Source organism: Barbus barbus (assembly GCF_936440315.1).
Source record: "Barbus barbus genome assembly, chromosome: 16".
Lineage (NCBI taxonomy): Eukaryota > Metazoa > Chordata > Actinopteri > Cypriniformes > Cyprinidae > Barbus > Barbus barbus.
Window position 1 is genome coordinate 4,996,626 of NC_136744.1, and position 26,546 is coordinate 5,023,171.

Genomic DNA, 26,546 nt, shown 5'->3' on the forward strand with positions numbered 1-26,546 from the left:
CTAACAATTGTGCTTCATTGTTTTTTTTTTATTGCTGAAGAGTGTTGAACTTTCTTCTCCTGCGTTCTTCTGTACAGACATGAATTTACTCTTCCTTCAGCCTGAGGTTTATTCATGACACTGTTTGGTGTTACGTTTGCTATAAATAGAACTTATTGTATTTAAAAACAAACAAGCCCTGCTCATATTTAAAAAGTGACACAACAGTAATGTAACTCATTACTTTCCATAAAAAGTAACTAACGTAATTAGTTACTTTTTTAGGGAGTAACGTAATATTGTAATGCATTAGTTTTAAAAGTAACTTTCCCCAACACTGATAATGATGACAGGTATAAAACTGTACAACATGGAATTAAACTGAGTAATTATTAACTATGTATATGTTAAGAACATGCATTTCTCGTCATCAGGACAAGACCACAGGAACCAGATGAGTCCTTTGCACAATCTGATTCTGCTTTAGCCTAGATTTAAACTGCTGATTTTGTCTGACCAGAGGAGAATGACACTATTTCGACAAACTATTTCCCGTCTAAATACTGTAAAGCTGATATAAAGCCACCCAGCTTTATATCAAGCCGATGTAAAGCTGCTTTGACATAATTTGCATTGTTAAAAGCGCTATATTGACTATAAATAAAAAATATATAAGAATAATTAGCACGTCTTTGTACGTCGGTCAGAATTTGAGGGGCACTTTAAAAACAGTCACGTCACACCTACATTTTCGCAATGCCCGCCTCCTACGTCAGGATTGGCTGTCGAGATTTAAAAGCTGCCTGCGATTGGTCAGTTCAGGGGTCACTCATTTTAGTACGCCTAACCACTGTGTGCAGAGATAAGATGAAGGGCGGGGCTTATCGGAACAGGGTGAGGAGAAGTAAAGCCCGATTTGAGTGAATGCTGAAGTGTTGAATAGTTTCAACTGAGCACTGTTTCGATGGACAAGTTGCGTCGTGTACTGAGTGGACGAGATGAGAATGAAGAAGTGGGACTTACAGCACAGGTATTGTGTTTATGTGCAGTGTGTCTCCGTCTGTAGAGTTTATGTAGTACTGTAAATTCACAGTAGTGGTATTTTACCTTCCTTTAGTTCTTACAAAAGTGCTATGAATACCATGGTAATAGATGAATACAGCATGGTACTCCAGTGTCCTTCAAAGAATAGCATTGCTAGTATGTTATATTACCATCATGACATCAGTGATAAATAATAACAACATGATAGTGCCATATCACAAAGCATACTTTTTCGTCATTTTGAACCGTACTAATATTAATGATAGTCTGTCTTCTGTTTGTTTGCTAATAATTATGTGATAATGATATTTGTTAACATTGCTGATTTTACATGCTTCCTGATGGGAAGGATCACGTGAGGTAAGGTCATGACCTCCGGATGTTGTTTAGTTTCTGCAAGCCGGTCTGAAACTGGGCTTTAAACATTGTTAGTTGTTTTTCCTTTTAAAATAACACTTGATGTTTTACATACAGTAATATCATGTGATCCCTTTAAGATTCATCATACTTTCCACACATACAGTGCTGTGATGTGTTGTTTTTAGTTATATACTACACATCTATTCCTCTCTAAAGTACCAGCCATTCTGTTAATCTGAACAGTTTCGGGTGTAATGCATGCATGGTCATCATGGGAAGCTTTATGGGGAAAAGCCAGAACAATAGTGCATTTTCTTCCTGTCTTGTTCTTCCTGTGGGTCTGTGCATATATAAATCAAGAGGCATTTTTATGAATCAGATGCAGTCATAAACAAGCTGAAAGCATGAACTCTTGGTCTTTGTTTGTGGGGCATTATGAATCATGTGACATCCTGTGATTCTTCTCTAGATCATGGACGGCACAACACTCAATTTCGGCACACGGGTGAAGTGGTTCGTCATTTGTTTTGCAGGGGGAGTCCTGTGCTCAATACTTGTGAGTTAACTTTCTTCATTAGAAAGTCTTTATCTGTCCAACAATTTGCAGCCACACGGGCCTAGTTGATTTCTAAGACTCTCAATCAGTTGTTGTTGCATTACTCTTTAAGGAATAGTTCACCCCAGGACTGTAACTACCATAGACATCGAGGGAGACCAGTGCCCCTCAATTATAAGAAATTACCAAAATGTTTCCTCCAATTTGATGTTTGACAGTAAATAAATGTTTGCACTCCTCAGTGAATGAATGAATGAATGATGCATTTATATAGCGCTTTATTGTGTATTGCTGTACACCCAACAGTGTTAATTTTGGCAGGCATTTTTGATTTAGTCTTTATCTTGAGACGAAAATGCTTAATAGTCTTAGTCACATTTTAGTCATTTGAGTCTTTCATAGTTTTAGTCTAGTTTTATTCGATGAAAAGTCATTGCATTTTTGTCAACTTTTAGTCATTACTTTTAGTCAAACTGCAGTTACCAACATTTATTTTGGAAGCTATTTTATATGTAGTCTTCAAACAAAAATAGTCATTAATTCTTATCTCTTTAGACCAAATCAATTAAGCTTAGTTATGAGAAATTTGAATCAAGGATTGGAATAAAAACTGGAATAAATTTTTATTTTTTGGTAGAGATATAAATTAAACTCATTTTTCAGATACAGTAGGTTTACTTAACAAGTATACATTTATTTAACATCTTTTGGTGGTTAACATTTATGACAGATAATTAGGAATGCTGTCCATTTAAGACGGAAGGTATGTATGTAATAGCCTACTGACATACATTCAGTTTTCACCCACCTGTTTAAGCTCACTTCAACCATAACGGACTGTATTTCCGTGAGATACTCTACATGAGAGACATTTGGACTGCTGTGTGTGTATTTGAGCGCTGAGAACTGATCGTGCGCTGTATGAGAACTGAAGAAGTGGAGCGTGCGCGAGAGAGAGCACTTCTATCAGCGCGTTTCCGCCTAACGCACCTTCACTAACTTTAAGTTAATCGACAATGAATTGTGACTCCCGGGAAAAAGCCATTGTTTCAGATCGCTAGTTCGCGTTTTGGTAGCCTATCCGTCCACTGCGGCTGCCATGCAAACGCCCCTTTTCCAATGACAGAGACACACATTTAGAAAGACAAGACAGTTATCTTAGCCTATAGGATGTATTTTGAATGTCCGGTAGTCCTCAAATAACATTTTAGTCCCGTCTCGTCTTGTTAATGAAGACGCGCATAAATTTCGTCATAGTTTTTATCATCAGATATTAGTTTTAGCTCGTCAACGTCTCGTCTTAGTCACAGAAAAAAGGTTCGTTGACGAATATTTTTCGTCTTCGTCAACGAAATTAACACTGACACCCAAAGCACTTTACAATCATGTGGGGGGGTCTCTCCTTAACCACCACCAGTGTCCAGCATCCACTTGGATGATGCGACGGCAGCCACAGTACAACAGCACCAGTGCACTCACCACACACCAGCTACAGGTGGAGAGGAGAGAGAGTCATAGAGCCAATCAAGGGGATTATTGGGAGGCCATGATAGAGGCCAGTGGAGGGAATTTGGCCAGGACACCGGGGTTACACCCCTACTCTTTACGAGAAGTGCTATGGGATTTTTAATGACCACAGAGAGTCAGGACCTCGGTTTAACGTCTCATCCGAAAGAAGGTGCTCTTTTTGAGAGTATAGTGTCCCCGTCACTATACCGGGGCATTAGGACCCACACAGACCACAGGGTGAGCACCCCCTGCTGGCCTCACTAACACCTCTTCCAACAGCAACCTAGTTTTCACCGGAGGTCTCCCATCCAGGTACTGACCAGCTCAACCCTGCTTAGCTTCAGTGGGCAACCGGTCTTTGGCTGCAGGGTGATATGGCAGTGGTCAATCAAATCGAGAAGGCGGCCTTTACTGCTACTCTTACACAAACTGTGCAAATTCCAGCTCGACTATTTGTTTTTTAACAGCGAAAGAATGTGGGGTAAGATGAAAGTCGTTAACTACTCACCCCCCCCCCCCCCCCATTTCACAGCATTGAATTAAAAAATAGGCTGTTTTTTAAGTGATTCCTATCATTCAATTGAATGTGATGAAACAAGAAGGATTTTTCCATTTTTATTATACAAATAACATTGAATGGGTACACATTTTAAAATAAAAATAGTATTTGCAGTTAAAATTGATTACAAAAAGTCTTAGTTTTGTTCTTTCTCTTCATTCTATTTATTCCACTAAATCCATTTAAATCATTGATTTATTTAATTCCTTTAAAATAAAAACACCACTGCTATTGTGGTCTTTTAAATAAAAAGATAAACCAAAAATAAATAAATTAAAAAAAGGTTCCCTCAATGTTCATGACGTGTTTGGTTCACCCCAAAATTAATTTAATTTTCTCACTCTCATGATGTTATTATTTAGACTAATAGGCTAATCTTCCCCTAAAATCTCATTCATACTTGAGTTAAAGACACAATATGTAGGTTTTCGCTGCTAGAGGGTGCATATTCAGAACATACAGAGAAACGAAGGCGTAGTTTGATGACGTCGTGATTGAGTGTGGAATCATGGGAGTTGTTGTCTTCATCCTCACAGCCGATGCAATCCGGCGGGACTCCAGTAGCCCTTCACTGCAGAACACAAGGTCCAGGGGGCGTAGTTGGAGCCACATCTAGGGGTGGAGATGGGTTGGTTTCGGGATCAGGGGGTGTCCATGAATCATGTCCATGGATGAGCTAATGTATTAAAGACTTATTAAGGTCACTGTAGTATGAAGCAGGGTGGTGCTGAAAGCCGTGGAAGCAAAACGAGGACGCTGAAGCGATTGCTAATGAAGGACGAGCGCGATACACGGCTCGAAAGCAGTGGAGCTTTTACTATACCAGGGAAATTAAAATATGAAAGAAATTCATCATAAGTCATTAAATATCCCTGACAATTCAACAACCGTCCTAAAAGAATCCCTTTATCTAACCAGGTTTTCATAAATATACTCTTGTGTTTATAGAGAATATTACAATTATTCCAGATGTTTTCTAAAAATAAGAACGGGAAGTCGAGGGTGTAGGACGTCATTGGCAGGTGACGCAAGGACATGGTCCGTGTCACTCGTTAAAATTGCTTATTTCTCTGGATTTAAACATTCTTCAAAACATTTGGGATGCAAAATATATAACACTGTTCTAGTGGTTTTTGGATATTTTAATAAAACAAATCTTACATGTTGTGGCTTTAATTTAAAAATGATGAAATGCTGAGCTCCATCGATTATTGCATGTCACATAAGCTCATGCCATGCAACGAATATGCATGAATATGTGACCCTGGACCACAAAACCAATCATAAGTGTCAGTTTTTTGAAATTTAGATGTCTACATCATCTGAAAGCTGAATAAATAAGCTTTCCATTGATGTATGGTTTGTTAGGATAGGACAATATTTGGACAACTATTTAAAAATCTGGAATCTGAGAGTGCAAAAAAATCTAAATATTGAGAAAATCACCTGTAAAGTTGTTCAAATGAAGTCCTTAGCAATGCATACTACTTATCAAAAATTAAGTTTTGATATATTTACGGTAGGAAATTCATATATTCATGGAACATGATCTTTACTTAATATCCTAATGATTTTTGGCATAAAAGAAAATATTATAATTTTGACCCTTACAATGTATTTTTGGCTATTGCTACAAATATACCCCAGCGACTTAAGACTGGTTTTGTGGTCCAGGGTCACATGTGCGATCGTAAATATTAATTGAGAAGTTTGAACAACAGGTTAGATTTTTGTGTTTCTCACACAAGGTAATTGACAGAAAAACACCTTTGCTTTTTGCAGTGCAACCCATGTGAAACCATGATCATAAATGGGTGGATTTGGCGCCCTAATGACACCACCCTGTTCTTCTTCCTGCCAAATGCTTTTAGTTGGTGTGTGTTTTGGCCACAGCAGAGTGATAACACTTACAGCAGTAACCATAAACTATGCATGCAGACTGCTGTACATCATACCAGGGAGGATATTTAGTAAAAACTATAACATCTGTGTCAATCAGAAATCCACTAAAAATCACATTGACACCTGTTTGTGGACTGGTCACTGCATGCAAACATGGTTAAAGAAGTTAGTTGTAATAAAAGCTCTAGCTTCATTTAGCATACCACTTTATGAGTGTGAGATTTCTTTTCTTTTTTTAGTATCGCGTGCAACAACATTCATACAGTTTGAAATGTGATTCAGTTCCAAACATTAATTGTGGCCACTGTATATTTTATGCAGAGCAAAAGTTTTCTAAGACCACTAGGTGGCAGGACTGCTTAATTTGTTCATGTACAAACTCTGAATTTGATAGTGGATTAATCAAAATGGTTTTCTTGAGAAATGTTTGAAAATGTACTAACAAGTCTTATTACATCTTCTGAAACAGGGAACTGCACTCCTCTTCTTGCCCAAAGCTGGTGTTAATTTGTTTGCTGTGTTCTACACCCTTGGAAATATTGCAGCAATTTCAAGGTAAGTGTTATTATGCATGCAATGGAACAGTCTCTTAAATGTTGATTCAGTGTCATTAGTGATTCGATTTACTGTATATTAAGTGCTTTATTGTGAATATTATTCGGTCTGCTACATAAAATGTTATCAAACATAAAATCAATAATTAGTCAAAAGAACATTTTGCAGATATAAAATATTAGTGTTATATTAGTGTTGTCACCTTGACAGCATGCAAGCTTAACCATTCGAATCGACCCAGCTACCTAAATTACAACCCCTATTGATTATTTAATTTTAGCTAAATCTACAAACATGTTATCCTTACTTTTCCTGATACATACAGTAAAACTATATATCTTTTTTTTCTTCATTGCAAAAAATGCAACTGTATTATCACCCAGCTCTTTATTATTTCTTTTACATGCAAGCTGTATACTCGCCACCCTAGGGCGGTAAATTTATCAAATTTCAACTGCTTAATTGCTTGTATCATTGCAAATTGTAAACTTTATTAGAAAATTTAGTAAATGAGATTAGAGCCCAGCTCTAATCTTTGAAATGCAACTGTATGGCATGAAAATATTAAAATATTCTAAACATTAACATAATGATTTTCTGTAACTCTGTTTTGAAAAAGTATGTATTGTGAAAAGCACTATATAAAGAATTTTTACTTTGACATTTGGGCGTTGTTGTACATTTTACATTTTATGCATTTGGCATTCAAATAATCCGAAATGATCTATTAATGATTTGCTTGCATTGCCCAGATCAGCTGTAGTTTGTTTTTTTATGTTTTCATATTCTGTGAGCAGAAGACTAAATCATCAACTGCCACTCACCCAAGTGGCTACAGTTGTCCTAAAATGGACCTGGACACCAGGAATTTGTTCATGTCTTTGTTACATGTCAGCTGATTGCATAAAGAGGATGGCAGGATTAGTCTTCTAAAACCATGCATTTGGTGTGGTTTCATAACTTTGTGCTTTGTCAATGCACCAGCTCAGAGGATGTCAATATAACACTCTTTTTTCAAGTCGTCAAAGTCTTGTAACTTACCTTCATAAATGTTCTCTGACTCCCATTGACATGCATTGTCTCTTAAGTAGGGCTTAAGTTCCTCTTACAGTGTTGTTAGGTTGCCATGTGGCAAGATGTTCTGTTCTCAAAGACTGAAACGGGTCTGTCTGGTTCTCTGAAATCACCAGCAGGCTGAATGTTCTCAGTAATCAGTACAATATTTTAAATAGACGATTGAATTGTCTCTGCATGGTCTAGTTTTGAATCAGTTGATGATTCATTTGTCAGTGTTTAGTGACCGGTGTTGTTAACTTTTATTATTACTAACAGGAAAGATACAGAGCACTAAGAAGGAAACCAGGTCTTCTTGCATGATGAGCCCTGACCCCTAGTTACAGTTTGAGAATGAGCAATAGCCAAACAAAGTTAATCAAGGCCTGATGATTCCTGCTGGTCATGATCGTTCACACCATGGCCGCTGTCAGCAGTTGTAATGTCATGAATAAAAAAAGTATATATAAATTCCCCCCTTTGATTTTGGGAAGAAATACTACCTGGAAAAATTTGGATGTAAATGTAGTGTAATGTAGCTAAAGTTCCAGAAAAGCATGACATTGCAGTCACTTATTTCCAATCATGATGCAGGAACCAGGAAGAGACCCAGTTAGTAACCGGGGCAGTGAGATGGAAAAGTGACCCAGACGAATTCCCCTGGCTTTCTCCCAGACTGCACCTCTGCATATCCAGAGACTGCGTTTTACTTCGAAGAACTAAACCCTGCGAGAAATCATTAAACTGAGCCATTCGGCCACTTCAGTAAAGATCCGATCAGGTTTGATTAGTAACCAGACTCTGTCCTTAATCACAGGCTTGTCCTGACACCGCTACAGAGGTGAAGTCTTTAAAGTGAAGGGTCATGCTGTCTGGGTTACCTGCTTTAACTACACAACATTGGTTCTGGGCATGGTAGCGGCTTGGAAACCTACTGGCGTGACATATTAGCAGGTAGCATCAGGAAACCTCATTTAAAGGCCGTGACCCAGACTGAAGAGATGATGCAGATCATGCTGTTTATTTGCAACTCTAGAAGAACTGTTGATTATTGTACAATATAGCATTTTCTTTTTTGCAATATAATAATGAGAATGATGTTTCAGTTGTTTTTGGTATTTTGAAGTGATTTTTTTTTGGGGGGGCGGCTCAAATTTTATGCCCAAAAAATAGGTTTCATGTTCTTGAAGAAAAATATACTTTATTTCTTTTGAAAAATGATCTGAGCATATTCTTGACAGGCTTTGTGAATTCAGATCGTTCATGTCTTGGTCGTTGTAGCGAGCGAGCAAGCCCTTTTTCTTCTGTAGACTGTTAGTCAGCTTTTGAAAATGTCAGATTATGACCGCCAGATTCAGATGTCAGATTCGATGCCTGCTCACGTAGGAGAGAGGATGACATCATGGCTGGCTCATGCATTAATGTTTCTGTGATCTAATGAGTGTCCTGGTTAAGGTTGATTGAGTAATGCAGGGGAGATAGGTTCAGCCCCCTGGGAACTGAACACAGACCATCTACTCTCAGTGAGTCTGCGTCATTGTGATGCTAACTGATTTTGCTGATGTCTCACAGCATAAATTAATAATACAAAAAGCTATATAGATTCAGGAATTATGCTAATTGATGCCTTTGGTGTCTTCCTGTCACTCAAGAGAAAATCAATACAGTTTTGCTTTCGTGAGATCAAGAGATTTCAAATTTGTAGCTACTACCAAGAGCTTGGTAATAATCATGATACATTTGTGATGATTTTGCTTGTGATGAAGTTAAGGAATCTTAAAATTATGATTTTAATGTGTTTTTAATTTGCCTGTTTAATTTACGAGACATTATACTGTATGTTCCTCCATTGACAGATTTAGCATCTGTTTAGTTCATTTTAGTTAGTCTGTCTGAACTCTTTCAGTGATTAGATTGCTATTCAAAAATCTGATTAATAAAGTAAATAAGTGATGATTGAATGATTAAATATCATAAAGTTTTTCTAAATCACCTGACACATTAAATCTCAGTTGAATCTTATCAACTTCTGAACATTCTTTCATCACGTGAGCCATCACATGCAAAATGATTCAATTATCAAAATCTGTCAGATATGCATGTGTTTTAAATAAATAGCATGGAATGTTTTATGTTTGCATGTAACACTGCATATTCTTTTTCTGCGTACTATATAGTATTGTAATATTTTACATACTGTTGACATCTGTATAGGAAATGCATGAAAGTGGGAATATCATTAACACATTCTTTTCCTAAATGATTAATAACTGCTTAATGACTGATTAATGCACCTAATGAGCACCTTTGGTGTTTACTGTGAGTGATGGATAGTATATATGTGCCTTGTGAATTGAGCTCATTCTGTGTGTCTGTTCTTCACAGCACCTGTTTCCTGATGGGCCCATTCAAACAGCTGAAGCGAATGTTTGAGCCCACCAGGCTCATAGCCACTATTATGATGCTGGTAAGAAAGCCTCTGGCCCACCACACTGCATCAGCTAATGAGAAAAGACATTTTGGAAAGGCGAATTTAACCTCGTAGCAGAACAGTTGACTCATCCTTATTAGATATTCTCCTTATCAGATGTTCTTTTTACCTTGGCATTATATTAGATAACAAAATGTCGAACAAAGTGTATTTAAGAAAACAACAATGCACAAGCACACTTTTTAAACAAACCATTTTATAAGATGTTTTTGACTATTATAATATATATATATATACAGGGATGTACTGGCCATTGGGAGTACCGGGGCATTCCTGGTGGGCCGATCGCGGAAAGCGAGGGACCGCCCCCATATTAGGACTGCATAGTCAAATTAAGCACTGTTTTCAAATTACAGCTCATGAGAAACAGCAAAAAGCAAATACTCCCAAAGTGTGAAGCGCACTACACAATGCCTCCGCTAGCAGCGCTTAAAAGCAGAGCGGATCAGTCACACAGCGCTGAAGAACGTGCCGAATGTAAAACAGTTTGCCTGGGACATTACAGATATACACATGCAGGTTAGCAGGGCAGAAGGAATGCTTTCAGCCTTTTACAGTCACAAATCTGGAGGCTCTTAAAGGGACTACGAGGCATTAAGAGATTCAAAGCCCTGCTGTAGTAATCCAGACAATCACAGCGGCTCTGTGTGACACTTTCCCATATAATCTGGTCCGAGTCTGTTCACACTTGCTCCTGCACAACACAATAGGAAGCTTGTTGCAACCAGAGTACCAAATGATTGCTACATATTAATTAATTCGTTCAAACGTTCAAGTTTCAAAATATGTCAAGCTATTTAATTACTCTGGATTACTGCCAGCTATAAAGAGAATAATACTCACTAATATCATAATCTGGAGTAATCCCAGATTGTTTATCTCACCATCTGTTAATAGATTAATTGTTTCCACCTATATACAAGCATAAACATCTATGAACAATCTTTGGTTATTTGATCATTGTTTCTTAACCTGTGTGTGCTTTTCCCCAGCTATTCCTTGTGTTGACGTTATGTGCAGTGTTTTGGGTAAGCTTTCTTCATAACAGGTTTATTGCTGATATTTGGTTGACTGTTCACTTGAGAAAATTTACATTATTCATATTTTATTTCTCTTTGTTGCCTTGCAGTGGGGCAAAAAGGGCCTGGCTATCATCTTCTGCATTTTGCAATTTTTGGCTATGACATGGTAAGTGATAGACTGTCAATCATCTTTAAAAAAATGCATGTATATTTTATAAGATTTGTTTCAGATAATAAAAAATGATTATTGTTTGAAAAACATATTTTTTTTATGTCTTTGATAAAATGTTTGTCTTACTTAGAGACTTCAGTTTTGTAGATTAAATGTTAAAGATGGTTCCTAAAAGATTTTAAAGTATTTTTTTGTACTGTTAGTGTAATTGAAAGTAACGAGAAAAGGTTTTGTTTTTCAAAATAAACCAGCTTGGCAAAGCCTCAAATTAAAATTTTAAATAAAATTAAAATAATGAATGAATGCATAATAATCTCCCCTATAATTACAGATTCTCCCTTTTTTTTAAATAAATTATTTTCTTTCAAAAGTCATGAATTTATCCACTTAAATATAATTGTTTTAGTTATAATCGATTGTGCACAAATCACACGTTTCATTTAGTTTGGCATCTGAATGTGATAATATGCAGCCTGCTGACCTTTCATCTAAAGATAAAGTTTCATTGATATTAGTGTTTATGTATCTTTGAGTGTTTCATGAAGCTTATCCTGGAATTTAACTATAGGCCAAATGCTAAATCACAGTAGCAGCTAAAGACCTGAGCACTTTCGGTAGTGCTGTGCCCAGGGTACCTAAAACAAATTAGCAGCTTGCTCTGCTCTTCCCTGGAACCCTGCTGTGTGAACATCTACTAGTGTAGACTGATTACCTGTTAATTAAACCATGCATGCAATTTGTCATCATTGTTTGGCTGCAGGTTTAGAGGCAGGTGGTTGAGTCCTTGGCAAGGTGAGAAAGTGGGCCAAAAATAGGCGCATGATCAGAATGAGTGATGTGACTAATGAGAGGAGTGATTATATACTGTAGGTAGAATATTGTAGGTGTAACTGATGGAAGATGTTCATTAGGACTAAAGTAAAACATTCTGTCAAGAAACTAACTAAGGAAAAAGGCAAGCATTTTTATTATTATTCTCCAGGCAAAAAAGCTATTTATTTTTATTGTCAGCAGTGTTGCGATGAATTGAAGTACAGTTCTAAGCCTTCTAAAATTCCCAATCATATTTATACTCTTGAAATGACTGGATTGTGCTCGCAAAGTTTTGCAAAACAGCAGTAAATGTGACCACACCTTTAGGTTTAGGGATTTAAACAAACCCAAAAAGCTTTTAAACTTTGCACGTAATTCAGTCTGCACTGTTTTGGCCAAGAAATTAAATATCATCTTAAATTGTGTGACTTGGGCTATTAATGTTCTAAGCAATCAAACGATTTTCATCTGCTGGGTGTTAAAACAGATGAAAGAAAATGAATCGTAGACCTATACTGAAGGAGGGCCATATATAGAGACTATAATAGAGAACCACATCTATTTCAATGTAGCTTTTTTTTCAACTGTAAGTTTGTTCACGCTGTAACTTATATGAGGGAGCTCTTAAAGGCTGCTCACTGCCCAAGAATGATAGGTAGAGAGAGACGGGCAGATGGGCAGTATTCCCATGCCACAAAAGGCAGCTAAGTGGAACTGGGCAGCAGAAATAATCTGATCCTCTAAGCATGTCCTGACCCTTTCACTTGGCCACGAGCAGCGCACAGGTGCAGAACCAGGTGGACGAGGCTCACCGCTTCACTACTCTGAAACAAACTCCACGAGCAATGTTTGTGGAGTGATTTTTATTTGCTACATTAAACCTAAATGTCTTAACTTTATATGCATTCCACACACATGGTTTCTCTCTGTTACAACTAGAAAAGTTCTTCAAAACAAACTTTGGATGTTGCTTTGACAAAGCTATGCTTGAAAGTTTAAGAAAAGTTTCAATAGGCCTTAAACTTTGAATGTTATGGTATATTTTACACAGCATTTTTGGTATAATAGACAGTCAGAGGAGCAGAGAGGAAATGTGTGAGTGATAGAGTGAGTGAGTGTGTGAGTGAGTGAGTGTGTGAGTGAGAGAGTGAGAGTGTGTGTGTGTGTGAGAGAGAGTGAGAGAGTGAGTGTGTGTGTGTGTGAGAGAGAGAGAGTGAGTGAGAGAGTGTGTGTGTGAGAGTGTGTGAGTGAGTGTGTGAGTGAGTGAGTGTGTGAGTGTGTGAGTGAGTGTGTGAGTGTGTGAGTGAGTGTGTGAGTGAGTGTGTGAGTGAGTGTGTGAGTGAGTGAGTGAGTGTGTGTGTGAGTGAGTGTGTGTGTGAGTGAGTGAGTGAGTGAGTGAGTGTGTGAGTGAGTGAGTGAGTGTGTGAGTGTGTGAGTGTGAGTGTGTGTGTGTGTGTGTGAGAGTGAGTGAGAGAGCGAGCGAGAGCGAGTGAGTGAGAGAGAGGGTTAGAGAGTGAGAGCGAGTGAGTGTGTGAGTGAGTGTGTGAGTGTGAGTGTGTGTGAGAGAGCGAGCGAGAGCGAGTGAGTGAGAGAGAGTGAGAGTGAGTGAGTGAGTGTGTGTGAGAGTGTGTGTGTGTGTGAGAGTGAGAGAGTGAGTGAGTGAGTGTGAGCGAGAGTGAGTGAGTGAGTGTGAGAGAGAGTGAGTGTGTGTGAGAGTGTGTGAGGATGGCCATTTGAGTGCTCCTGGCTGCCCAGTTTTTCACACATCAATGGGCCAGATTTTATTGGCCATGTAATTGCCATCAGTTTCACTGTGAGGACATTCTCTTCCTTCACACTGTGACACAGACCACCGCCAGCAGTCGCTCTGGCAACCGCTTTAACCGCATGTATGAAGAGGATACTGGGAAATCTGTAGGGAGGATTCATTGATGCTAGACATTTCTGAGAAGCTGTCAGTGCATTAGCATTTCATTTGAAGTCAGTTGTAGGTAACAAAATCCATAATCAGTTTTTTAATCAGCTGAAACATGGGGCTTATTTTAGGACATATTTTAGACTGTATATTCTTTATAGTTGTATTGTTCTATCTATCTGTCAGTGTCTTATTATAAGTTAATTTACATAATTTATATATAAATGCATCAATTGTTTGTATAGAAATTAAATTAAATGTAAATCAGTGCTTTTATTTAGCAAGGATGCATTAAATTGATCAAAAGTGACAGTAAAGGCATTTATTTGTTATATGCTACAAAATATTAGTAAAATGCATATTTCTATTTCTAATATATTAACTTTCTATTCATCAAAGAACACTGAAAACCCTGAGTGTTCATTTTTTTATTATTATTTTTTAAACTGTACTTTTGGCCAAATAAATGTAGCATTGGTGAGCATAAAAGCCTGAACACTTGAACTCACAGGGAAAGCACATCTACTATTACGTCATTTCATTACTTTAAAAGCAAGCTGTAATGTACTTATGGATTTACTCCTTTATTTTCAGATTGTTTTGTTTTGAAGCTTTTAATGGGACATTAGGTATTAACACTGTGTGTTTGTGTGTTTTTAGGTACAGCATCTCCTACATTCCATTTGCACGGTAAGTAAAACACCTCTTTACCTCTGATCATCAAAATTGATTTGATTTTGCCTGCATTTAAAAATGTTGTGCATTTTATTACTATTTAGATAATGAAATATCACTGAAATATGATTTAATAAGCCATGTCGATGTTGTAAATTTAAGGCAATGAGAGGCAGTTTATTCCAATGATTTTTAGTGTGCAATGTTGTCTGGCAACTGTAAAAGTTTTACTGGTAAAAAAAAGTTGAACATAAACGATATTTACACTTATTGTATATTTACACTTGCAGCTAGTTAAGTCTGATGGTGTAGCCTAGGTTGGATGGGCTCTATCTGTCACGACACCGAAGTTAACCGTGTGATAAATCAGCTAAACTAGATTAGCTCATACACCAGTTTAAATCCCTGTTAACTTCGGTGGAAGTCAGAAGTTTGTCTCCAAATGGCAGCGTGTCAGACACTCTCTCTCTCAGTTCATGTTTGCTGGGTGGGATTGGGTTGTGTACACATGGGGAGCTGAATTCCCTGTATGAAAACATGTTGTTATTTACTCGTGGCCTTGCGGCTGTTGGCCTTCACCATATGGCACTAATCCCCTGCTGGAGCGCTTCTCCCCCGGTGCCATGCAGACGACTGCTTGTTTTTCCACTGCCATCATGAGCCCAGTAAACTTCTTTATCTGATACCTTAACAAAAACGTGTAAAGGTATTTTGCTTATCCATATCTGTTTCTTTGATTGGGCTTATTGTGGCAACCTACACTCAGGAAAAAGCTATCACTGGGGTGGTACCTTTCAAAAGGTATACTGTAGTTAGCTTTTAGGTACTAATAGGAACATTATGGAAACTTTAGGCACAAAGGTGTACCTTTTGAATTGGTACTGTGCCAGTGACAGCTTTAGTTTTTTTCCTGAGAGTATACTGAGACTGATTAAAGAATGTATGCTCTTACCCGTTGGAAGTTTGTTATATCTTGGATAGACAATTTTAGGTAACAAGCAGTTAAAGATTATTATCAATCCTTTAGAAATCTTTTTTATAAGCATGTATGTCATGACTCCTAAAGGGTAAGAATATATATGGAGTAAAATTAGGGAGTAGTTCATCCAAACTGTAAATTCTGTCATGGTTTGCTTACTTTCATTACTTATTTTTTTTTTCTGTGGAGCACTAAGAGAAGAAATTGGGAAAATGTTTGTGCTGCTCTTTTCCATACAATGGAGTGAATAGGCTGCAAAAGCTCCAAAACAGACAGAATGAGAGTACCATAATTTTACTGTTAGGGTTGCTGCATGTCATCCTTTTTGATTGTACTAAAGAATAAAAATACCATATGTTTGTGGATATTTAGAAAACATGCCAAGTTCACATGCTTTTTTCTCCAAAAAACAATGCCCCAGCCAGTTATTCTACTTCAAAATTTTTGTTCTTTTACTGTTTTTGTTCTTTAACAGACTTTACTGTTGCGGCGGGTCCGGTGTAGACACGGTGTTACTCGCCTATCGAGAAGAAACAAAGCAACCGCGGCGTCTGATCGCAGGCCTTCCGTTCCTTGAGTTCTCTCCAGCGCTGGAAAGCTGATCCGATATTTACACGGGCCCTACTTCTTGCCTTATCGTTCTGCAGTCGTTTTCCTCTTTTTGTTTTTTATCCACTATCTCTATCTTTCTGTCGCTCGGCTCGACTGTTCACTGAACGCTCTCTCCTCCGTATCATGAGTAGACACACCCCTTACTGCTGATTGGCTACATGTTTGTTTTGGTACTCGGCCCGACTCAGTTTTCTAAAACGTTTGTGAAAAATGACATACCCTGCCTTTAAGGCTCGTTACCTTCCGTTGTCACTTGTGCTCGTTCCTGTTGCATGTCCTCAATATGGCAACCCGTGTGAGCATCGAGTCTGAGGAGGATAGTTTGTATTTAGACTGTAGTGCAATTTCAGTGTAAAATGAATTTTGGTCTGATTATCAAAAAACAAGAAAAGAGCAGCATGGACATACACACTTTCCTGTTTTGTGTTCCATTGAATGCCATGAGAGTGAGTAAATTACAACAGAAAGCAACAAGAAGAATAATGTGGTGTAGAAAATTGCAAGTGAAAATCATAAAAAGGGTGGTGCAACATAAATGTAAAATATAGCCTGTGGTAACACTCTAAACTAAACAAAAGGCATCGTAAACAACTTACAACACACAAAGCATTCAAGGGGCTTTGACTGGAATGTTGAGCATCAATGGATCTCTAAATGGAAAATAATCTTTATAACATCTCTTGCTAAACCCGACAACCCTCTCCTTTCCTGCCAGAGGTGCTGGTGCATGTTTCTGATGGATTCTGACAGCCAGGATGCCCCATCCCCCCAACCTTACGCCCTGCCTGCTGCAGAAATCAATTCCTCCTGAATGGTTCCCTCTGTATTCCACCTGCTGCTTTAGTTTCATTCGAAGACCAAACCCTTGACTCATCTTTCCATTTATCTGTAGATGGTTCAGCTTTCGATGCCTCTCTCACCATTGTTTCATTAATGATTGTTTTCCTAGAAATAGCCGCACCCTTTGAGAAGCTCAGTAACGCTGTTGTTGAGTGGCTGGGAATCATGGGTTAGGGCTCTTTTCATTGTGTTTTTGCTGGATTAGCATGAGCAGGCTCCACGTCATGAGCTGTTTATCCCACTGTTTTGAACATTAGGCTGTGCACATATTTTTTCATGAGCATGCTGCATATCATGATGATGATTTTAATGCGCTTTTTATTTGGCCATTAGGATTCTTAAGGACCACATCATTAGATTAGATTCACTGTTCTTTGTCTCTCGAGTATGAGAGTGTTACGATGTTTACATAGTGATTTAAACCGTTCACCCACATCTTGTTTGAATCCTTTATGACTTTATTTGTTCTGTGAAACAAAAATGAGTTTCTTGAGCTTCATTTAATTTATTTATTTGGTCTATAATGAAAGCTTGGATCACAACAATCTTCTAAATATCTTTGTGTGTGTGTGCGCCTGCTATTCATCACGTTATGGGGACCAAATGTCCCCACAAGGATGGTAATACCAGTACATTTTGACCTTGTAGGGACATGGGTAACAAGGTAACATTAAGCTTATAAATAATACAGAATTAAGTATTATAACAAAGTAACAAAGTTTCCTGTAAGGGCGAAAGAAAATACAGTTTGTTCAGTATAAAAACCATTACGCCTATGGAATGTCCCCATAAAACATGGAAACACAACGTGTGTGTGTGTGTGTGTTACAGTACAAATTGTACGTTCAATTCATTTCCATGCACTTTTTTGAAACGCACAAATGATTCTTTTCAATTGATTCAAAACTAATTCTACTATTTAGAGTAGAATCCCTCAAAAAAATTCATGGAAATCTTTGCATGATGTTCATATATTGAACATTTCAAATACTAAAAAGTTATTTTGGTATCATTGTTATACTACTTTATTTTTTGTTAATATTTTGAATTAGGATTTACTTCATATATTTTCTGTTTTCATTTTAGTACTTCAACTTAAACTAAATTAAAATAAGTTTTAAGCTTTTATATTTTTATGTAAGTTGATGTTAATTCAAGTAATAAATGTTTAAGTTAAGATTTTTATATTTCATTTTTAATTTTAGTTCATATTTATTTTATTTCAAGTAATGACAATGTTTTTAGTTTCAGCTAAGTATAATAATCCTCGTTTGTGTGAAATGTCTCGCTGATTGTAAACAAAACTCCCCTTTTTCACCATTTGAGAGGGAAATATTGACACACCGAAAATATTGCTGAAAAATATTTTTAGCCATATCATCCCAGCCCTAATATGGAGCTAATGTTGCATTAAAGGTCTTGGCAACAATGTATGCCTGCTTGAAATAATGGCTCCATTAATTAAAACATATAAATACAATCTAAAACCTTGCTTTTCTTTATGGCCCAGCCCTAATATCTACCCCTCCTTCTCTGTATTGTCCTTATGTGTAACAGCATAACATATTTATATTTGTGGGAATAATATGCTAAAAAAAAAATCCCTTAATGTCTCTACTTTTGTATTAGCCCCCAATGTTTTTTGCTCTCTTGTCATTTAAATTCCGGCTTATTCAGCTTTTTTTTAGTTTGAAGGAAATCCGCTCGCTGGCTTCCGTTGCTCCGATATTTCATCAGAAAGCAGGGGGAGTTAATCATCATTTATTTATGTGCTGTATGTGCAGAGCTTTTAAAGCTAAACACTAAACAGTCTCCTGATCACGCTGCTGTGTGGGTGCGTGTAATGCAGGAGGATGAGGAACAGATCTGCAGACGTTCGTCAGTCTCCCTCCTTGTCTGTGCTTCTTTCTCTCTCTGATTCTCTGCTCTTTCTTTTAACCTTGACTGCTTTCACGCCTCCTCCACTTCCTGTGAATTTTGAGCATGACAAAGTCTGCATAGCAACACATTTAGAGAGGGTGACAGAGGCAGAGGCGGAGGAGAGAGGAAAAAGGGTGGAGGCTGAGGGGAGGAAGGCACCGTGACCTTGTTCTGCTGTTGCCTTGGAGACCGTGATGGTTTCCTCATCTTTTAGCTCCATATCAGGACTGGGCGACGTCGCTAAAAATATTTTTCAGCCTAATAATTTCATCTTAATATTTATTATGCATTTGCTCTTGTTTCCTTATAAGACAGGGCCATCATTTTCGACCAAAAAGCCATTATTGCAAATACTATAAATATGATTAGTATTTAGCCCCATTAGTTGATGTTAGTTAATACATTAACTTAGATTTTACTAACAACAAGGGTTACACTTTATTTGAAGGTGTCCTTGTTACAGTGTAATTATACCTTTTGGTACTGAGTGATATTAATTTACTATATGTAATTACTATATGGTTAGTGTTAAAGGGACACCTTAAAATGAAGATATTTTGGATGAAATCCGAGAGCTCTCTGACCCTCCCATAGACAGCAAAGTCCAGAAAGGTACCAAAAACATCGTCAACACATTCCATGTGACTTCAGTGGTTCAACCGTAATTGTATGAAGCTACAAGAATACTTTTGTGCGCAAAAGAAAAAAAAAAAAACTAAAATAACGACTATTTATTCTCTTCAATGTCAGTTCAGGACGTGCGTTCACGAGGGTGAGTAATTATGACAGAATAACTATCCCTTTAAGATTAGGGTTCGGCTTGGGTTTACTTGCATGTAATTATTCATAATTTATTGTTGTTATAATAGTAAGTACATGTAATGTAAAACAAGGACACCTTAAAATAAAGTTACTACAACAAGCAATGCTTTTGTTACAGTATTTATTAATCATTGTTAACATTAGTTAATAAAAGTACAACTGTTAATTGTTAGACAAGTTCAGGTTGGCTAAAATCCATGAAATCATATTAACAGATTCAACTTTTGATTTGAATATTTCTAAATGTTGAAATTAAGATTAATATGTTCTTTAGAACTATTTTTCATTGTTATCTTAACTAATGCAATTAACAAATGGAGCCTTATTGTAAGTGTTAGAAAAATGACTGCCCCAAAAGTGCATTCCAGTCATCAAAATCTATAACCCTCACCCCATACCTGCAATAGAGGGTTAGTCATGCTATTGGTTTCCTGCCAAAACACAATAAAATATGCAAGAGCTCCACCCGACTACAACAAAGAATAAGTTCAAAACAAGCCCCCCCTTTAGAACAAAGAATTAAATTGAAAGGTAATAAAGCGCATTAACATGCAGCTACGGGTTTATTTTGGATTAAGTATGGTTTTCATAATCAGTATTTTCATTATCCATCTGTTTCTCTGGATTTTGCTGTAAGACACCCCCCCCCCCCCCCCCCATCCATACGTAATACTCTTTATAGAGCTGTCAGCTGTAAACATAAATGTCTTCTTTGTTTTCTCAGGGATGCTGTTATGAAGTGTTTCACCTCCTGTTTGAGCTAAACTATCCGGTATTTCATCTGACGACCAGACCTGCATAGTAAATATGTTAAAAAAAAGAATTGTTTTTCTCTTTCATCTCCAAACCACACTGTCCTCCATGACCATAAAACATTTCCTCTTTTGTCTTAATATAATAATTTTAAAAGAACATTGTGTAATATTAAGGATGAATATGTAATATTTGCATTTATTATGAGACTTACTTTAAAAAAAATATATTAATTATTTTTTTATTTCATGTGTATGTGGTGCATAAATGCTTAATATACTTCCAGTAAAAACAAAGTGCCTTGTTATTACATATGATGTTTATGAATGACCTCGATTACTACTGTTCACTTTTGTACAGACAAAAATGCATTTCTACCAAATATATTAACAAAAAATGAGAGAAAACCTTATCGTATGATACCACACACACCAAATTAATAAATGCAATACTCAGTTTGTTCTTTCATTGGTTTGTGATGTTATTTGTCTGCTTAACAGAGTTAACGTGTCAAATGTTATAATCTTCTGGCTGATGTGCTCAGAATAGTGATGTGTATAATGTTGGTTGTTTGAGCCCAGGGCAACTCAGACAGCTGTCTCACCACGCACCGAGTCTCTGGAGATCAGCTGATGGGGTTCCATCCGTCTAACCTGCGCTTTCTTTTTGTGCTTCATCTACGATATGTTTCTGTTTAATAAACCTGTGCTATTGTACAGGTTTGTTCCTTACCTCTGAGCGTCACGTGTTCATTCACATGACCTAATAACCTGGAGCGGCTGGTCTGTTTTTAGACTGCTTAAGCAAGGAGGCTGCAGTTCCACAGATGCGGTTTCCATGACAACTGTGGGAGTGCTCTGTTTTCTTGAGCATCCCTCCTCCACAGCACACTTTTATGCACAATGCTGATCACGTGTCAGTAATTACCGTGCGTATAACTGTCGATAGAGCCATGGCTGAGAAGATGCTTTAGATTTTACACTCCAAAAAACACAAAGTGAGAATATGTAGGCCGTTTCACATCTGTCATCTTGGTTCATTTTGATTAAGATGAAAGTGTTTTGACTGTAATCTCTGTGATTTCATTCTGAAGGCAATCTGTTTGTGTGAATGAAGCTCTCTTTGTGTGCTGCTTAACAGTAAGGATACACCTATTGATTTTTCCCCTCATTTGACTGGGGCTGGAACACTTCGCTGTGGCTGGGTGACAGAACAGCTGTCATTGTGAAATTACGAATTGCTGGAAAGGAGGGAGACGGATCAATAACGACGGAGGCTGCTTGTCTTTAGCCTCCTCTGTGCTATGCCAAGGTCACCAAGGAGAAAATATTGACAATCAGCAAAATAAAAAATAAAAAGTGCCGTTGATTGCATCTGCTTTATAGCTGCATTCCAATACATTGCTATTTCAAATCTGTTATTCTGTTCTAACTCTTTAAAGAATAATGGAAATGTGCAGATAATCAGTGTCCCAAAACGATTTGGACACTTAAGTGCAAATGAATATTTCAGATTCAGTATTAAGTAGAACAGCATTCGTTGCGTAATGCTGACTACCATAAAAAGTCATCTTTATAAAATGTATTTTCTTTAAAAAAAAAATAAAAAATCAAGGTTATAGTTAGACATGAATAGAAGTAAATGGAGAGCAAAAAAATATATATACCAATTTTTTCCCCCTTTTTTTCTGTTAAAACGTGTATTAGCTTAAGCTTTAAATCTATTCTAATTTATTCAAGCCAAAAAATAAAATATAACTGCAATGAAAAAAGTTGGTAAGTGATAGTGATTTTTATTTATGTATTTGTATTTGACTAAAATCATGTTAAAATAATTGCAATGTTAACAGATTAGCCCAATTTCTTATTATCATTATGTTTTTTGTTGTTTGTTTTTATTTTTATTTTTTTAAGAAAATAATATGGTATGGATGTCATTACATTTATAGAACAACAGTATTAAACAGACACACATTTATGGCCCCATTTCTTATGTTGTTGTTTTTTTTTTGAAGAAGAAGAAGAAAAGAATATGGTATGGATGTTATTACATTTATAGAAAACCAATATTAAACAGACACACATTTATTTAGAAGCACAATAGTTTAAGCAAATCTTTTGTTTGGTTTGATATAGCTACAGTTTAAAACATTCATGGTTAATAATGAACTACACAAGTGGTTCGTGTGTAATGCAATGAACTTCCTTTATAGGATACATTTATAGAGGCACTTGTGTGAGCATGGCTTTGTTGTTTTTATCTTTATGCTGTGACCACGCCCCTTCTGTACGACCCCACATAAAGCCCGGAGATGCTCCGCCCCTTGTCAGTCTAGCAGTCAAATGCGGCGCGCGATGGGCTACTGCATCTAATACCCAAAGATCCGGTGGACCGAGGCGAATGGACGTATTTCTCCCATCATTCACGCACAGGTGTCTTCATTATTTCGCGCACCGATAGCCTTCAAAATGCCTTTTCCACCAATAAACCTGCACTCGCGGATATCATCGCCTAGAAAGGAGCTGTTCAGGAAAAAGAAGAGCAGGGACACCGTCGCGCCTCCTCAAGCCACGTTCAGTCAAAGGACAGGAGACGACAAGGAATCAGAGAAAGATAAACTATCCATATCGTGGCCATCGGCCAATCTAAAGCAGCTGGCACGAAGCAAGCCGACCAGAGTCCCTCCAGATCCCGAGACGGACAGCAAACATTCGTGGTTGAGCGTCCCCAAACCCTTGGCTACCTCATGCGAAAGCGTCCCGCGGTCCAGTTCCGGAGAGTCCAGCCATAAATACGCCTCCAGGACCTCTCTAGCAAAAGAAGGCGGCGAGCAAGAGATCCACTTCTCCCTCAGCCTGACCCCAGAAGCCATCTTGGTCATCCAAAAGCGCAATCTGGAAAAGCAGATGATGGCCAAGCAACAGAAGTGCTGCGCTTCCGCGGACCTGAGACACCGGCGGGTTCTCCCATCCAAGCGAGCTCAGGGCAGCTCCAGCAATAAGAGCTCCGGACCTGTTGCCAAATTGGACGGTTCCAATGACATTAGCACCATTGTGAAGATCTCCCTCCTCAACGATCAGTACAAATATGATGATGTGGAGTACGAGGAGGAGGATGGAGACGTGGACGAGACTGTCATGAGGAAATGTAAAGAGTGGCTCAAAGGTGTGGAAAGTGCTGCTGCTTTTGGCAAAGTGGATAAACTGTCATCTCTGCCTCATCTTAAAAGCTGATAACCTGAACTAGGCCTACCTCATTCCATAACGAAAGGTCCACTGTGAAGACTTCAGTTCACGAGTTGTGTGTCAAACACAAAAGTCACCTAATATGCTTTTAGAAATAATGTTGGTTCACACAGAACGCGTTCTTGCGTTGGACGGAGCGCAGTGTATATAATATAGAGACGCCTTTGTAAAGTTGAACTATTTTCAAATGGACACGCCGTCTTGAAACGCAAGGCTCATGTGCGTTTGGTTCATGTGTAGATAGAGCAACGATTAGATCAAAACAGCGCAAACGACAAGAAAGAACGCGTCCTGTATGCATATGTGGCTCTCGCGCACAGGACGCGTTCTTGTGTTCGCGAACACCTGAAAAGCGCAACAGTGGACTGTTTTTTAACTTGACTGTGCGACTTAAAATCTTGGCACATAGGCTATACTCACAAGGCGCTGAAATAAAATAAAATGCGTCACAATGTTTACATAGACCAACATTTAGACCAAATTAGAAAAGATGTAATGAAAGAAGGCGTTATATGTTAAGTTATTGGAATGGAACTGAACGCAGAGGTGTTCTAAAAATGGAATGTTTTCACCTTGACGCGACATTTAAACTGATGGCGCAAGACGCGATGCACTGGCCAAACACGTCCATATGGCGCAGCGCACATAAAGCAACAATAGCCAAATAAACATGAACGCAAGAACGCGTCCTTTGCGCACACACACTCAGCTTTCTTAATGAACTGACTGGAATGTTTTTTCTGCATTGAGAGGTATTACTGATCACTCAGAGAATTTTTGCAGGTTACCTTTACGCATTGACTGAGAAGCAGTAGTGTTTTTGCACATTGCTATTGTTTTCACTTTGATGGGCTGAATGACAGGTGTTTGTTTCAATCTGTGGAAGTAATGCTGAGAATTAACGGAGAAGGGGATGCGAATGTCGACCGGTGAAATGCATCCAGAGGCCTTTGTGCCAGAAAACAATAGCCATCAAGGCGACACTGTCTGAAAGCCTTAGAATAGACACTTAATGTTGAAAGTTTGTGCGTAATATGGACTCGGTGACTGTTTGATCGACGAACCAGCCGTGTACAGTATTTATTTTGCAATGTGGAGGTGTGTTTATATGCTGTGTGTTGTTCCAAGTCATTTTTAAGGGTTCTGAAAATAAAAACCGAAAAGACATGTTTTTTATTATTATTGAAAGATCATCTGTGAACAACCAGTATCTTTAAAATAAGGCTATATAACCACTAATATGAATTATTGGTTATGGGTATGCGGTACAGAATCTTCTCTAGGCCTATAAGTGTTGCATTGATTTTATTAACATTCCAATTCAAACATTCTAACATCTTCAAAACACATGATGAATATGAAAATAAAACAGAAACAGATAAAAAGCTGGCAAACATGTTATGTGAACGGCAGATCGAGCGTCCTTCCATGTTCTGTCGCTAGTCTTTACAAACCCTAAATATGGAGATTTCTTACAAATATTAATATAAGTAGGAAAAACTTGAGCGCAACGCGCCTACAATGAACAATGTGTAATGAATGGGCTATAAGCTATCAAAAGGACTGAGGTTGTGAAGCTAGCGCCATGGCAACGACCCCTTAAACACAGATCAGGCCTGAAACTCATCACACTTCGCATTGAGCTGTTTGCTTGGGGTGCTTCTTCAAATTCAAAGACGCTTAGTTTGGTTTAGTACCTAATATCGAAATCTTCAATAACTGGTAAGTCTATTTTTACCGGATTAATTATTTAAATTTTTTATGGGAAAAACAATGCTAATATGTGTATTTTCATGTGTAATAACAAAAAACCTTCAAATTGATGAATTTAGGCGATTGGCTCTATCCAAAATGACTGTTTCTTTATATGCATTTTGACTCCATATCAGTTGAGAGCTACAGAATTGAATCTACCATATTTAAGTCAACAGCAAAAATGGGATTGTGGTGAAAACTTAATCAAAGCTAAAACAAATCAAATATGTGTTTCTCTGATAGGTCTATGTTTTGTCAACTTACACGTCAGACAAACAAACAAAAAGTTAATTTCCATGTATTTTGTCAACTACCTTTTTTTTACATCTTCATAGCTTCACTGGCCTGATTATGACAATGAAAAGTGAAGATTTGTATCATATCAGTTCACTGCCACCAATCCTGGACTCCTACAAATCAGCACAATGTCCAGAAAAGGTATGTGTGATTAACAGCATGCATTATAATTAACAGAATAAAACACTTCTAAGGCGAAATTTCAAATACAAAATGAACATGATATATATATATATATATATATAAACTATATTGTAGACACCAGTTATAACACTTAATATAATACTAAAATACTTAATAGCATATATGGACATTTACTCTTCAAGTTAAGTTCTTGGAATGCTACCAATATCCATAAAAAAAGCAAAAATCTGATTAATACATTGAATATCTTGGGGAAAAACACAAAATCTTTAAAAAAAAAAAATGTTGCATAACTGTTGTGAACTTTGAGTTCATGTATTGTTCCTAAGACACACAAACAAGCCACACATTTCTGTATTTATGTCAGTTCCCTCTATGGGGCATATTGCATGGCTTCAATGTGACTGTAATCATCTTACAACATCTCTGAACCTTATAAAATCCTATTCTTTTGTGTCCCCATCCTCATCCATGGAAAATAGAAGAAAAGGCAAAGTACGAACGAACAACTTTAGTATTGGTCACCCTGGTTACAACTAGCAACACAGTCCCCAGGTCGGCTTCCTTTTCATTA

The 26,546-nt window shown here is 37.5% G+C and overlaps 2 protein-coding genes across 2 annotated transcripts; both read left to right on the forward strand.

Annotated features, from left to right (window-relative positions):
* The first annotated feature begins 845 nt into the window (after positions 1 to 845).
* Positions 846 to 22,123, forward strand: LOC306882894 (vesicle transport protein SFT2A-like). Its single transcript, XM_079437889.1, has 8 exons — positions 846 to 1,009; positions 1,853 to 1,939; positions 6,379 to 6,464; positions 9,903 to 9,984; positions 11,001 to 11,036; positions 11,138 to 11,196; positions 14,591 to 14,620; positions 20,503 to 22,123. The coding sequence occupies exons 1-8, from the start codon at positions 944 to 946 to the stop codon at positions 20,540 to 20,542; spliced, it is 486 nt and encodes a 161-aa protein (XP_079294015.1). The 5' UTR covers positions 846 to 943; the 3' UTR covers positions 20,543 to 22,123.
* A 742-nt stretch (positions 22,124 to 22,865) lies between these two features.
* On the forward strand, positions 22,866 to 24,916 carry LOC306882677 (proline-rich protein 18-like). Its single transcript, XM_079437494.1, has one exon. The coding sequence runs from the start codon at positions 23,000 to 23,002 to the stop codon at positions 23,762 to 23,764; it is 765 nt and encodes a 254-aa protein (XP_079293620.1). The 5' UTR covers positions 22,866 to 22,999; the 3' UTR covers positions 23,765 to 24,916.
* The last annotated feature ends 1,630 nt before the right edge of the window (positions 24,917 to 26,546 follow it).

Coding starts and splice junctions, on each gene's coding strand:
- LOC306882894 (XM_079437889.1), top strand. CDS start 944: ATGGACAAGTTGCGTCGTGTACTGAGTGGACGAGATGAGAATGAAGAA. Junction 11,197..14,590: donor CAATTTTTGGCTATGACATG/GTAAGTGATAGA, acceptor GTGTGTTTTTAG/GTACAGCATCTCCTACATTC. Junction 14,621..20,502: donor TCCTACATTCCATTTGCACG/GTAAGTAAAACA, acceptor TTGTTTTCTCAG/GGATGCTGTTATGAAGTGTT.
- LOC306882677 (XM_079437494.1), top strand. CDS start 23,000: ATGCCTTTTCCACCAATAAACCTGCACTCGCGGATATCATCGCCTAGA.